At 38.7% G+C, this 14,517-nt stretch overlaps 1 protein-coding gene across 2 annotated transcripts; it reads right to left on the reverse strand.

Annotated features, from left to right (window-relative positions):
- Nucleotides 1-2,456: 2,456 nt before the first annotated feature.
- Nucleotides 2,457-9,942, reverse strand: LOC119080435 (protein virilizer). 2 transcript variants are annotated; one of them, XM_037188806.1, is made up of 6 exons: nucleotides 9,833-9,942; nucleotides 7,353-9,716; nucleotides 4,003-5,702; nucleotides 3,201-3,934; nucleotides 2,861-3,137; nucleotides 2,457-2,799 (listed from the first exon to the last, which is right to left on the reverse strand). In XM_037188806.1, the coding sequence occupies exons 1-6, from the start codon at nucleotides 9,893-9,895 to the stop codon at nucleotides 2,598-2,600; spliced, it is 5,340 nt and encodes a 1,779-aa protein (XP_037044701.1). In that variant the 5' UTR covers nucleotides 9,896-9,942; the 3' UTR covers nucleotides 2,457-2,597. The 2 variants fall into 2 exon arrangements, with proteins under 2 accessions (XP_037044701.1, XP_037044693.1); XM_037188798.1 differs by having other exon boundaries at nucleotides 2,457-2,808.
- Nucleotides 9,943-14,517: the final 4,575 nt, after the last annotated feature.

The raw sequence follows: 14,517 nt of genomic DNA on the forward strand, positions 1-14,517 counted from the left end.
ATGCGTGTGCTTGTAGCAGTTATAAACGTTTGAACAAGTATATACAGTTTTGATTGTTGTGTGGATCACCTGAAACAAATTCATGCTGAAATTTCACTGCCTCTGCTCTGACTGTAAAAAAAAACTCATCAAAATGTCCCTAAAATATCTCAAAAATTCAACAACAAAAAATCCTATAAATTTAAGCTTTCGTAAAATGTAAAAAACCTGATTGGCTGAAGAACAATCGAGAAAGTCATCAAATGGATATAGTTATTTCCATTGGTGATCTTACGAGTATAGCAAAATCGATTCTAAAATTTAAGAATTTAAAGAATCTAAAAATAGGTCCTGGCTAAAATTGAGTTTTGGTTGAACGATGCGTCAATGTGTTGTCAAAGAACTGCATTTTCTATGGTATCTGAAACTCTTTTTTTTCGTAATATCTTCGCAACCATTATGGTCAATGATTATAGTAACGGTAATATTGTCAGAAGCCGAGAAAAAGCTTTCAAGATCCGATTAAGTAAATTGGGAGGTAAAGTAAACTCATAGCTTCTTTCTCAATTTCATAGATAAATAAGGTGTTACGAGATGGGTTCTCAAAATTGCAGGGTCCACACTTATTAGCCAAAATTATGGATGCTTTCGAGATCCATCCTTCGCACGGGTATTCGATGTTGTGTGATGTCAATTTCAATGTCTATTTACAAAACTTTTTATTGTTAAAGAAGACGATATTTATTAGTTTTTTCGGTTGGCGCAAAATCGTTTTAAAAGTCTATTCTTTTGTTTTCGCTAAAAAAATGGAAATTAAGTTTAAAAGAGAACCTTGTATGTGCAGTATAGTTGCCAAACTACGTAAGAGATATCCAAGATATCGACTATTTCACACATTATTTTAAGAGCGACATCGCCAAAAGTTGAACTAATTTTGGTGAAAATAAATATAATGGGTCGGCGATCTATGCAAGCTATGGATCGTTTGAATCGTCTTCTAAGAAAAAAAGATCTTTTACTTTTTCGGTTAGTTTCCCATTTTCAGAGTGATCACGTGATAAGTTAAAGCATGTTAAAGGTTACTGAAAACATTTTTTTATGATACCTCGAGATCGAGATATAGACATGTTGCTAAAAGTAGAAATGTTTTAGGAAGGAAAATAGGCCTCCGACCTTCATAACGAGTATAATAGACTTTTGTTAAATGTTTGGAGAGTCCAGCTGGACTCACCCTCTTTCGTTCAACTTATAACCCATCCCAGATATTTTGTGCTGTAAGCCAAAATGTAAGTTGTAGAATAATGACTGCCCAGGAGACCCATATTTTTCAGTTTTTTCAACTTGTTTTTGGTCTTCAAACGTGATGGAGCGATAAATGAAATAAACTAAATCAAAAATGCATGTTCAGCAGTTCAGCACAAAATTATTCCGAACCGTGCCATCATTGGACTTGAAAATGTTGCCCTCCTCCCCACTTCTTAGTAGGTGGAAAACCTAATTTATTTAAAATGAACAGAAACTCGATTGCTTGCGACGAATATGAGCTTAATGTAAAGCATAGATGCATATCGATCATTTACTGTAAATAAATGGTCACTCCATAAATAATAATAATAAATGGACACAACTAACGAGAAACTTGAAGCTGAAATTCTTCAAATCAAATTGCATCTCAGTATTACTCTACGGCTGCGAAACTTGGAAAATAACATTGACAATCGAGAACAAAATACAATTCTTCGTCAATCGATTCCTTAGAAGAATCCTGAGAATACGCTGGCCAGAAAAGATTTTAAACATCCAGTTGTGGGACCTAACCGAATTCGAGAAGATGAAAGTGATGATCAAACGACTGGAAACCACAAGCAACGCGGAAAAGAAGCAGGTCCAAAATCACGTGGAACCGAACAGTCGTCGACGAAGCGAGGAAAGCCGAGAAAGAATGGACGGAAGTCAACTAGCACCGAACCGAATACGACGACGACAATTTGTAGACTCTCTATGCTCTATGCTTATGAGAAGAAAGAAGTCATATGATAGACTATAGACTATAGAAATATCGATTTCCGCTTGACTTATGACACAAAATTATGAATCCATCAGTTCAGTGTTTGACTGTCCTAATAAACCGGGTCAAAAGTGGAACGACTCGTTGCGATTCTCATAGTCTCTCCCTGATTTCTTCTTCTCTTACCTCCAAGGAAGGAAATTGAATGTCATATGGATTAAAATTAAAACATTTCAAATCTCTCCACGGTTGAGGTATTGGTCACATCTTAGTAATTACTTTACCATCAATATGCTTCAGGAACGTGGAAAGAAGATTCCATAATCGTCTCTTATGAATTACGGAATTTCTTCTGCATTCAATTGAGATCGCTGGGTTCCACTGTGTCGAATTTTTCGAGTAACAGTATTTCTACTGTTACTCGAAAAATCCGTAGATCCGTTGACAAAAAAGACAAACGAGATCGATGTTCATAATCACGTTTTAAATTTTAATAAAATTAAAAAAACTAAAACTAAAATAATGAAATGCCTCTGACATCGACCAGACAATTGATCAACTGTCAAAGAACTAAAAAAAATGACAACGACAACATTCTAGATCCAATACATTATTGTCTAGCAAACGTTCTCGGCGGCCTCGTACTACCACGTATTCGTCCGCCTCTCATCGGTGTACCGAAATGCGATATACTCGGTCCGTAATCACCTTGAAAATGTCCAACCGGTTCTGCAGTGGCCGTGCGATAATGCTGTGGCGGACCAGTTGCCTCCATTGCACCATGACTTTGCCATGTTGACGGGGAGTTTGTCCTACGATTACTGACAGAGAATAAAATGTCTTTTAAGGAAATTGCAATGTAGTAACACTTACGTCTGCCGGTAAGGACTGGCCGAATTAACAACACCCATTGCTGAACCACGTCCTCTGTCAACAAAACCGCGGCCACGGCCACGAGTACCTCGAATGCTGATGATATCACGCGATAATTTGTTGTAACCCGTTGGACCAGTTGGTTGAGCTCCACACGTTTCCAATGCAAGAAAATCGTCTACATGCAATGAAGGTGGTCTGGATGTGTTCGGCGGACGTGAACGGAACAAATCGCCACGTGTTGGTGGCGTTCGAGGAAAGCCTCGTCCGCGTGTAACTGCAAATATTGAATTGTTTTGTTAACCGATGAGCAAACCGAAGAATTGTCCAATAGACTTACCGTAAATCTTTTTCTCTGGACGTCCTGTAGTCGGTTCCACTTCAACACGACGGGTTCGGAAGCAAGGAGCGGCCGTTGTTCTTTCGCGGTTCGACTGAGGTGAGGCTGTTAAATGCAGCAAGCGCTTACAGTCTGAAGTTATATTTGTTTCACTTGGCAGAGCCGTTTTGGCTAATTCACACAAGTCGCAGGCAATCAATTCAACATCTTCGTCAATTTTGTCCAAGAACGATGGATAACCCAACCAGTAGCTAGATTGAATTAACGGATTCAGCTCCGGATTATCATCGATTAACTGGTACACTGGCCGTTCAGCAAACTGTACCACAATGCCTTCAGAAAGGGGAAACGCCGGTTCGGTGAAATCTGATGCTTCGCTCGTAGATTTGGAATTGAGAATTTTGAATAGAATGTTAAGTTTGTCAAGAATGTCGTTAAATGACTTGTCAGCATTCAACGGTTCGATAGCATTCTTCAATTGTTCCAACGGATGGTAAAGCTCATTAAGATTTTTCGTTGGCCATGACAAAATTGATGCTAAATCTGATGGAGCTAATGACGACTGGCGATGAGTTAATTCATTGGCGATTGTTAAAGATGTGAAAAATTCAATAAATGCCGAGAGAAATTGTTGCTTTGCACCAACTTTGATGGAGCTGGTCAGATGAGCGATGACTTTCAGAATTTTTTCCTTTTCTTTCTCTAACGCTGTTCGGAGCAGATAAAGTGTGTAGCTGAAATAGAATGAACGGTCAATTAACAAAACGGTGCGAAGAGGTTGCTGAAAGTAAAATGTGCTTACTCATATCTCGCCAACAACAACAACATGTTCAGCGCATACACTGACGAATCGTTGCCGACTTTTAAGAAATTTTCTACGAACAAATTGACAACAGATGGTAACAAATCCTTTGATGGTAAGGCACAAGATATCGTCGTTGCTTTCCCTTTACTCGTTTCAAATGGCACTAGGCCCAGATCCGAATCCAGTAGAATTTCAAATATTCCGTAGGCAATTTTCTGTAACTTAAGCGCCGAACTGGAAGTCATTACGGCCAACAGATCGTAAAATTTTCCGGGTAAAATTGACAGCACGGTAATTTTGATGGTTGGCTCGACGATGAGCATCGAAAGGAATCTTAACAGTCTCAATGTCAATGCAGACGATGGCGGCGTGTCCAGCAATAGTAAATCAAGAATAGCTTTTGACACCAGCAACGACATATTTGGAGCCAAATCAGCCAATTGAACGCAAACTCTTCTCAAAATATTCAACAGTTCTGGATACGATGACGTGCAAATGGTCTGTATCATTTCCGTCAAGATGGCACTTTTCGGATGTAGATGAGCCGACCAAAGTTGACGTTCCGTTATGAGCCGGGTTACTTCAGCTTCCGACAATGATGATTTCGTCAAAACGGGCAATGGAAGCGGAAGAAGCTCAGAGAATACGAGTAGACCCGAAATGAACGTATGAGGTCCACTGAGTATATGCTTGGTCAGTTCGCCGATCATTTGTGTCCAGATACTTTTATGAACCGATTCCGTGTCTAATCCTTCCACCGGAGTCGGTTGCGTGTAGGCCAACAGGATTTTGATTATTTCGTCTTGGATCGTTTTGGCTTGATAATACGTTCCACTGTGCGGCTGAACGAAATGCATTAAGTTGAACGTTTTGAGCAAATGTTCGATGACGGTCAAGTCTTTGTACTGTGTGTTGCGACTTTGTATCACATATGTTAGCATTTTTCTTAGCACCTGCACTGCTGGACAAATTATTTGTGTGGCTAATAAACCTTGGTTCGATGCCAACGCTGCCATATGAACGGCTGGTTGTTCGAAATACGAATTCAATTTATCCAATATGGAGACCATGGTCGCTATACCGTCGGCAGAGTAGAACTTTAACACAACATACTTATGCTTCAGTTCAACATGATCGTCGGCACGTTCGTCTTCCACATTTGAAATGGCCATGTGCTTTATCAATCGCAACGATGTGATCAATTCACCCGGAAAATTGGTGACAAATTCGGTGCAACGTTTTATCAGATCGCACAATTCCGTAATATCGTCATACTGAAATATGTTCGGTATTTCCAATGGCTTCAAATAAATGGCAATTTCCTGCAATACCAACGAAATGGTTGGCTCAAATGTTTCATGGTTCTTGCACAAATTCAATAGGATATTGCCACACTCCTCCAAATAGTCGGTATTTGATGCATTCCTCACGGTAAGATCTATCAAATCGACACAATATCCAATGTATGGACTTTTAATCTTCGATCCGGGTGACGACTGATTGGTCAATTCGGATTTTTTCTCCTTTTCAATTACGTCCAGCAAAATCATCAAATTATTTTCCATTGATATAGTACTGACCACATGATGTTTACCAACCGGATTGGTAGTGAGACTGTAAAATAGATTGAATGTTTCGCCTAATTCGTTGTCGTCCGTGATGTTTTGAATTGCATCCAGGAAAAATTTGGTTTTTATCTGAAAATTCGCAGAAAAAGAAAACAGTTAGAACGTGTTGTGGAGAAGCAGACGTTGATGCACTCAACAGTCTAACAATTTCTATCAATGATTAGGTTGACGATTTTATGAAGGCAACGAAGCGCAGTATCCGGTACATGTATCAGAAACCCTGGGAGGGAAGGGTGAAGCGTTACATAATCGCTGCTTAAAACTACGATTGAAAACTAATCAATCACATTTCCTTCATCGGAAGAAATTGGTTGGATTAAAAGCATTTCTAATTAAACAAAGATGTCCGCAATTAAGTGATGCCATACAAGTCTTAGATCATTGAAAACTCCATTTAAACCTGAATTTATAATGTATGACCAAATTTAACTTCCGAAAATTGCATACTTCACGAGTTTTAACTCTCTCTGACAACACTGAATCCCTTGGCATACAAAGCTTAATACGTAACTCGAAATAGCCTTTTCTTAACGAAATAAGGCGAAACTGCTTTTGAGATTTGAACTTTTCAGATTTCTAAAACATTAGCTTGACACTGGACACTAAACTAAAATCCGATTTTTTCGGATCAAAGTTTGATCAAGGCTTAATTTCCACTTACAACAAACCATTCCGTTTAGCTAAACCACGCATCTTTTCTATTGTTAATTTGTAAACTGAGAGAAGTGAAAATCAAGACTAAAGTTCGAGTCGGTGAACCTTACCAACTTTAAAGAACAGATTTTCCTCGAATGGAATACATTTACTGTGCTATCATTGGCTTAGGTGTTAGGCTTGGAAATGCATTTAAATTTCCAGCATAATATTTCAATTCGATATACATTTAGGGTTATAATGCTCCACAAAGGTCGTCAAGTCTCATAAACAATTTGTTTTGGTTCAGGGACGGATCAGATGCAATTTTTCTGAGCACCGACTCTGGCATCCTTACAATCTATTTAAATATTTAGTACATTACGATCACACTTTGCCGGTTACTGTGACTTGTCGACTTTAGGCACCCTGGAAATCAGTGAAGGAGTCGAGGAATAGCTTCAAATAAATTTCAAAAAATCAGAAATTAAATTTTAGATTTTTTTAAATTTTATGTCGGGGTAACTCCTTTACTACTTTCCAGGGTGTCTAAAGTTCCAGCGTGCGCATTATTCTGAAATAATTCAGGGGAACCGTGTGGAGCCGTGTGGAACTCAAACTATTTCACTTTTGATAAAATCAAACTGCAATGACTAAACGCGAGGCTACTAACTACAATAAATTTATGGAAATGGATTTATCAGTGTCGATAAACTCTGACAGGAATTGACCTAATGACCTTATGCCACTTTGGAACGTTGATTGAAAAGTACTTAAAGCTTTAAGTTAAAGCATAACCTTAAATCAAAGTGAATTGTTGGAAAGGGAATCTACCAAATGTATTAAACAGATCGACATTAAATTGCTGACGTCTCAGTAATTAGTAATCCGTCCTTATTTCACCCTTATTACAATTTTGTAGGCCGTCACCTCGACATTGTACTTTAGAAATATTACACGAAGCTTACAAAGAACTTTCTCATTGAAAAAGAATTATTATTCTGCGTAAAAGAGTTGCACCAATTGTTGTAGTGATTTCGACAAACTCGTAAATGAAAAGAATAACATCGAAATGGCGATATTTACCTTATAAACGATTTCAATTCCAAGTTTATGGTTGCCCGTATCATATTTAGCCGTGTCGATGTCCTCTTCCAAGCTTTCCGGATTTTCATCACTAACTGTACCAATCAAACATTTCACCAACACGCCAGTCGTCTCCGGCTTATTATACAAATAATCCAATCCACAATTGCAGTTAGTCAGTGCTTTCACCATTTCCAAACACAAATCCAATATCACCGACGGCAGCACATGCTGATGCGATATCATCAATAAAATGCATTCGATAAATGCATGACAATCGAAATACGATTGAAATGTTGCGGCCGTACTTCGTATCGATGCTAAGTCTTTGACGATTTCGAATGTTGCGGAAACGGGAAGATATCGCTTGGGTTGACTGAAATGGATCGCTTCCGTTGTGAATGACTTCAGCACGTCCAACAGTGTCGTTTCCAACAGTGATAGGTCGGATTCGGCGGTCAGAAATTGTTCGTTCGACATGAAAATTCGATCGATTGTGACTCTCAGTAGCTCCAACGATTCGAATAGGTTGATCTTCTTTAACACAGCCTTTAATGCAAATTTTGCTCTGGTTAATGGGTTCGCTTGGATCGCACTTATAAGTTTCTGGTATCCGTTCTCAGTATCCCAATTGGTTAGAAAATAAGCTACGCCGATCTTCAGATCCAGGCACGAATATATCGCTTTGATGATCATCAATTTAATCGACAGTGCCATGTGCTGTTGATAGTACAAATTCAACAACTCGGCGAAAATATTGAGTTTCTCTTTGTACAATAACGTGTGCAAGAAACTATGACAACAACCAAGCAGTTCCGTTAGTCTTGCACCGATTTTAATATGCCGAATCTTGTAAACAGCTTGCGGTTGAAACATAGCACAGAATATGCCAATTCGGACCCAATCCACCAGCGTGTCAATATGTTCATTCAAAATAGCATCCAACATTTCATTTCGCTTGGAGTACGGAAAATTGTGAATCAGTTGCAGCATCTGCACAAAATTTTCCGTGCAATGAATCCAGGCCTCTTTCGATTCCGGTGCCAGACTATCAAAGTTTTTGAACGAGGCCACATCGTCACGCAATTTGTATTTGTGCACGATTTTCATTGATAATTCGACTTCCTTAATTGATCGTTGCTCGTCAGCAAATCGTTCCAATGTCGTCGTCGTTGGATCAACACATTTGATAAACTCTTCACAGTCATTGTCGTCGTAGTCCATGTCGAATTGACCTTCACACTCATCGTTTATTTCTTCATCACTTAATATCGGCTCGAATGCTTCACCACCTTGAGATGATTCATCAACACCACCGATTGGAGATTCGACCAACAAATCCATTGGCACTGGTGACACTGCCTTTGGTTCGTTATCAACAGACCGCACCGATTTCTCACTGTATTTACGTTCACCTCTTCCCTTATAACTCACTTCTTCCACACTACCCACCGGTGACGCTTGATCCGGTGTACGCGGACGTTTCGGGGATAATAATATTGGCGGTGTTCTCGGTCGTTTCGTTTCCAGTTCTTTGTCGTGCTCTCGTGACACATCTCGATGAGCACGTTCATACGACTCAGTCCTCCGCCTCGACCGACGATACTCCGGGCTTCGAGACCAATCCCGTTTGGAACGATTCAAGAAATCGCGTTCACGACTAGACGACCGAGAGTAGCCGCGGCTGCAGTCGCGTGTTCTTGATATTTCTCTGCTGGTTGCACGAACCACTGGAGAATTTTCCGGATGTTTGGCACGTTCTTCATCTTCTGCTTCTCGGTCCCAGTCACTTTCACTTGAAGCGGTCCGGTCTGGTTGCCGAACAAACGGTCTATTATTGTCTTTTAGCGGTTCGGTGTGATGAAATTGTGGCGGAGTGAATGGTTTCGATTCGAATTCGATGTAAACTTCTTCGCGGGGATGAATTTCTTCTTCTGGTGGTTGCCAAGCCGCTTCCGGTTCAGCTGGTACTTTTTCAACAGCAGGAGGCGGTGCCACTAACACTTCTTCTTGTGGTGATTCTGTTATACCGTTCGTTAACGTACCGTAAACTGCCAATGTTATTGTTGTGTACCAACCACGTAATACCAATCCATCTGTGGGAATTTGTCTCACGTCTTTCTTAACACAATCCAAGTGAATGCAGTCATTCTGATTGTATTCTAAATTTCCCAACGATTCGAACGAAGAGCCGGGTTTGCCCAAATCATTGACGAAAAATTCAATATTGAATTTTGAGGGATTTGTTGCGCCCAAACGATCTCCACCAGCAAAATCGGCCTTAACGCGTGCACCAAGTGGTATAATTCGTACCTCCGTAATGTAAACAGGCTTTGGGAATTGAACCAAATCCAGATTGAGTTCCTGAAATTTTTTAATTGAACGTTGTGGTCAAAATTGAGCGGTCAACCGGTGAATTTATTGATGGATGGATGGTCCGGGTGACAGTGAACGATTTTATGTATTGACAAAGATTTTACCTCGTTTACTTCATGTGGAAATGTGTCGAAAAACAATAGTTGCACGGCTTCGTCATCAGCCATTTTTGACTTTTTAATAAGACTCTTTTTTGTTTTGACATGACATACGTCAAGCACTCTGAACAACAACGTTTAATTCTGTGACGATTGATTTAATCCGCATACAGTAGAGGATGTTTTAAACATGACAGAAAGTGTGGAATATTTCAATGAATATAAACTTACCAGGTATGGTCTAATGTCACCGCGAAGGACATAGCGATATTAAAAACGGATTCTAACTCATATCACTCATTTTCATATTATTTTGTTCAAGCTGGTGGGACGTGAACTAAAGTCAACAATGAAACCGGCATTCTTTTACATACGGATTTTATTATTGCGTCAAACGTACTCATTTGTTGTGTTGTGAAAATTTAAAACAAATGGGTTTGTTCGCCAAAAAACAAGATTCTGAAAAAACAGGTTAAGATACTTTCGAGTTGATCACGAGGGCGGTGGCATCAAAATTTTCCTGTGCCTCCAACTAGGTTTGTGAAACGTTGTATGACGATTTCAACCAAAAACATGTTGGCTTTCAAGTTGACTTTTCACACAATATGGTATGAGTGCGTTTGACAAATTTGACGTCATCCGTCTTCGTGAGTGTCTTAACCTGTTCTTTCAGAACCTTGTGTGCTCCTGCCAGAACAAAATTTATCATTTGACTATGCCTAGTATTTTATTTTTTTAGGGCTTCCAAACAGTCAATTATGTATTTGCTTGGCTTGTTAAAATTAGTTTAAAGTTGCTAACAATATGGTCTAATGTTGGCCGAAGCCAAGGTTCTGAGAGAACAAGGTTAAGACACCCACGAAGGCGGGTGACACAGAAATCGATAAAAGTACAGTTTGTATGTGAAACCAACTTGAAGAAAGTGTTTTTTAGGAAAATTCGAAATTTAGTTTTTGATACGTTGCCTTTTTCATATAAACTTCGTAGCCGCTGAACTCAATTTGTGTGTCACTGCCTTCGTGATCAACTCAGAGTTGTCTTAACCAAGGTAAATATAGTATGGCATTACCTCCTCACTATATTTACCTTGGTCTTAACCTGGTTCTTTCAGAACCTTGGCCGAAGCAAGGTTCTGAAAAAACAAGTTAAGACGCTCCTGAGTTTACAACGAAGGTGGTGACGGTGAGAAACGGTCATTAGAGATTGTTTGAATGTCAACTTGACAAAAACTCTTTGTTTTTCTTCAAATTGACATTTCAAATAATCTGTAATGAGTGTGTTCAACAAAAAGCATCTACTTGCCAAAATTGGTGTGTCACCAGCCTTCGTGAGTGTCTTAACCTGTTCTTTCAGAACCCTGGGACGAAGGACGTACACGCCTAAACGCACTCACTTTCATATTATTTTGACATAAATTGTGAGTTCGTTACACTTGGCCATACCCGTTTTACAAGGCTCCGAAATCGCAGGTTCTGAGTTGATCACGAAGGCAGTGGCAGCCAGATTCCTCTCGAGATTTCTCTGGTTCCATCTAGGTTTATACAAGTTTTTATTGCAGGATCGGCTTAACGAAAAACAAAATGTTCAGGTTGACTCAATCTGTGATGAGCGTTTAGCAAATTTTGATGCCACCCACCTTTGTGGGTATCTGAACCTGTTATTACGGAATAAGGAACATATTTACAGCAACTTTTCGACTTTGTAATGCAATGCATAACTGATGCATTATGATAGTCGAGAGAAAATGCTGGAAATGGTGCTTAATACTTATGACATGCTTGGGTACGGTAAGTGCATTTTCACTGTCACAACCAGTGACGGTAAGTGCATTTTACCGCACTCGAGGTTAATCAGAAGAAGCCATTTCCATCACTTATTTAAATGTGAGAAATTTTACTAAAAACATAGCTAACGCCGACCCGTACGAAACACCTATTCGTATCAAAAGCCTTAAGTGTGAAACTCTTCATTTCTCTTACTTCATTTTCTTCTCTGCTGAAAAACTATTCTTCCTTTTAAATCACTTACATTATCCACTCTTTGCCTTGTTATCATATACAATTAAATTGCCGGAGGCAATATAGACAGCCCCTTACGAAGTCAAATTTCATAAATTCCTATTTAAACAGCTATATACCGCTAAATTTACCTATATTTCACTGTAAATAAACATTTCACAGAGGAATATGCTATTATATAGCTCTATATGCCTGTATATAGCTCAATATAGCTGTATATAGGTATATATAGATGTCCATATATGGAATCCCTGAAACCCCTCACACTTAACACATTATTTCCATGTTAACAGAAACTCTCTAAGCATCATTTTTCCCAAGATATTTCTATTTTACTAAAATCCAATATGGCCGCCGGCAGCCATTTTGTTAGGAGACCGGAAATAGTACCGACGTTTTACATTCGTTAATACCTTTCAAACAAAAAAAAATCATGAAATTCGGTCAAAATTTACTCGAGAAATTGACAAAATACTCCACGTTCACTGTACGGCCGAGTAGCCAGATAAGAGCTCACTCCAAGAGACCTAGCTCACGCTCCGGAGAACATAATTTCATAAACTTTTTTTTTCCCTGATTGGTACGGTCAATACCTATCTAATAAAGCTAAAACGAACGAAATATGTTCAAATTTGGCCGACCTACAAGCAAAAACTGCTTGCCGCCCTGTGCCTGTTTCACACCAAGGGGTCTAACTCACAAGTCGGTCATCCGATTTCCATAAACTTTTTTTTTGTCGATCGGTATTGTAAATATCTTTCATTCGATGTATCATTTACGAGTATAGCGTTTAAATGTCCGGAGATATCTTCGAAAAACCGTAAAGCACTTATTGGGCCCCAGCTCAGGAGGGGTCGATCCAAAATCACTCATCTTCGAACTTAGCCTGTCTTTTGACATTACCAAACGGGGAAAAAAAGAATTTTCAAAATCGGATGCGTTTTACTCAAGTTATCGTGCAGACAGACAGACGGACATTTTTTTTCTTGCTGATTTGGCATCTCTGGACGACCACAATAGGTTTCCCCTTACTCAGGGAGTCCAATTCGACGTGTTACAAACGTATGCGTAAACCTATAAGACCCCAGTACTTCGTACGGGTCTAAAAATGCAATTTCTTGACTTCTACTGGTATGCTTTCGTTTAGCTAATTCAAAATAATTGCGGCTTGTCAACTTTCGGCACCCTGGACTTTACTTAAATAGTCGTCGAATATACCTCCAAATAAATTTCTAAAAATCTAGAATTCAGTTTTGGATTTTTAGAAATTTATTTGGAGGCATTCCTCGACTATTTAAGTAAAGTCCAGGGTGACGAAAGTTGGCAAGCCGCAAATAATTTCAATGTGAAAAATGTATACATAATACATGCAAGTAAAAAGTTAACTGGGAGAATTGACCAGAATTGACAAAAATTGTTGACTTTACAGTTTGTCACTGAAGGTTTGCATTAAAAAAGTTCCGTCTTATAACGACTAGGAAATAACTCAATTTACGATACGGTTAGACGATCAAACGACAACATATTGTGGATGATGAATTTAATATTTTATGTAATGTGCAGAAGGATAACCCAGAAAATTTACAAATTTCGTTTCCAATTATTTAATAATTTCTAAACAATTTTCAACTGAACTTTATATACTGAAAATATCGCCTGAAGGTGGTTTTTTTCTGTACACCTGAGTTTACTGCTTTTGTAAACACTGTAGAATATATACTTCGATACATTGTATAATCCGTTTCATTTCGCTTCCGAATATTTATATACTCATGGGGAGTTCCCAATGGTAAAATTTGCAGAAAATTCATTCATTCAACAACAATCGCATATTTTTTCCACGATTTTTCTTATACAAACAATGTGCCGTCCTTCCAACATATCGAATAAGCAACAAGTGTTTCCACCTGTTTTCTCTGGTGCCGTACACATTTACAGTGTGTTTAAAGCGCATAAAGAGAGAAAAACGAAACCATTTCTTGGCTTTTCCTCTCCATCGAAATTAAAAATAAACAATTTTTAGTGTCATCCCGCAACACAGTAGTGAAATTGTTATATCGGCTCGTTTACAGAAATCTGTTCATCCGGTAACAAAGTAACGTTGAAATTGAGAGGTATATCATGAAATTCGTATGCAGAAGTGAAACCCATGAAGAAATAGAGCACAATGTAGGTATTCGTGATATTAGAAGTAAAGCTCTTTGAGATCCCATACATATCGCACTCGTTCAAATATTGGTTTTGTAGAATTCAACGATTTGCATACGGATTGTTTAACGCTTAAATTCAATATTGAAATTGTTTTATTATATATATTTAACTGGATATATACGAGAATGTGAGGCGGATAGTTATTTGTTAACACAGGGGATAAAATAGGTACTTCCAATAGGTACAAAGTAGAGGTGAGCGGATCGACGATTTCCAAAACCCGGCCCGAATCGAATTTTTCATACCCGAGAACCTTAAGTCCGAAAGCTTTGAAAACAGACCCGAATTGAATTTATATAATTCGATAAATCAAAACTCGAAATAATTGGTTTAAGGTTAGGATATCCAATAAAAACACGAAAATTTATCTTTGATATTCCACAATAATGATAAAGCTTGGGTAAATATAACTGATACCAGGCGCTGCATGACTTATTTCTAGGCTCTAAACAATTTTTCGTC

The sequence above is a fragment of the Bradysia coprophila genome, chromosome X (genome assembly GCF_014529535.1).
Source record: "Bradysia coprophila strain Holo2 chromosome X, BU_Bcop_v1, whole genome shotgun sequence".
Taxonomy (NCBI): Eukaryota; Metazoa; Arthropoda; class Insecta; order Diptera; family Sciaridae; genus Bradysia; species Bradysia coprophila.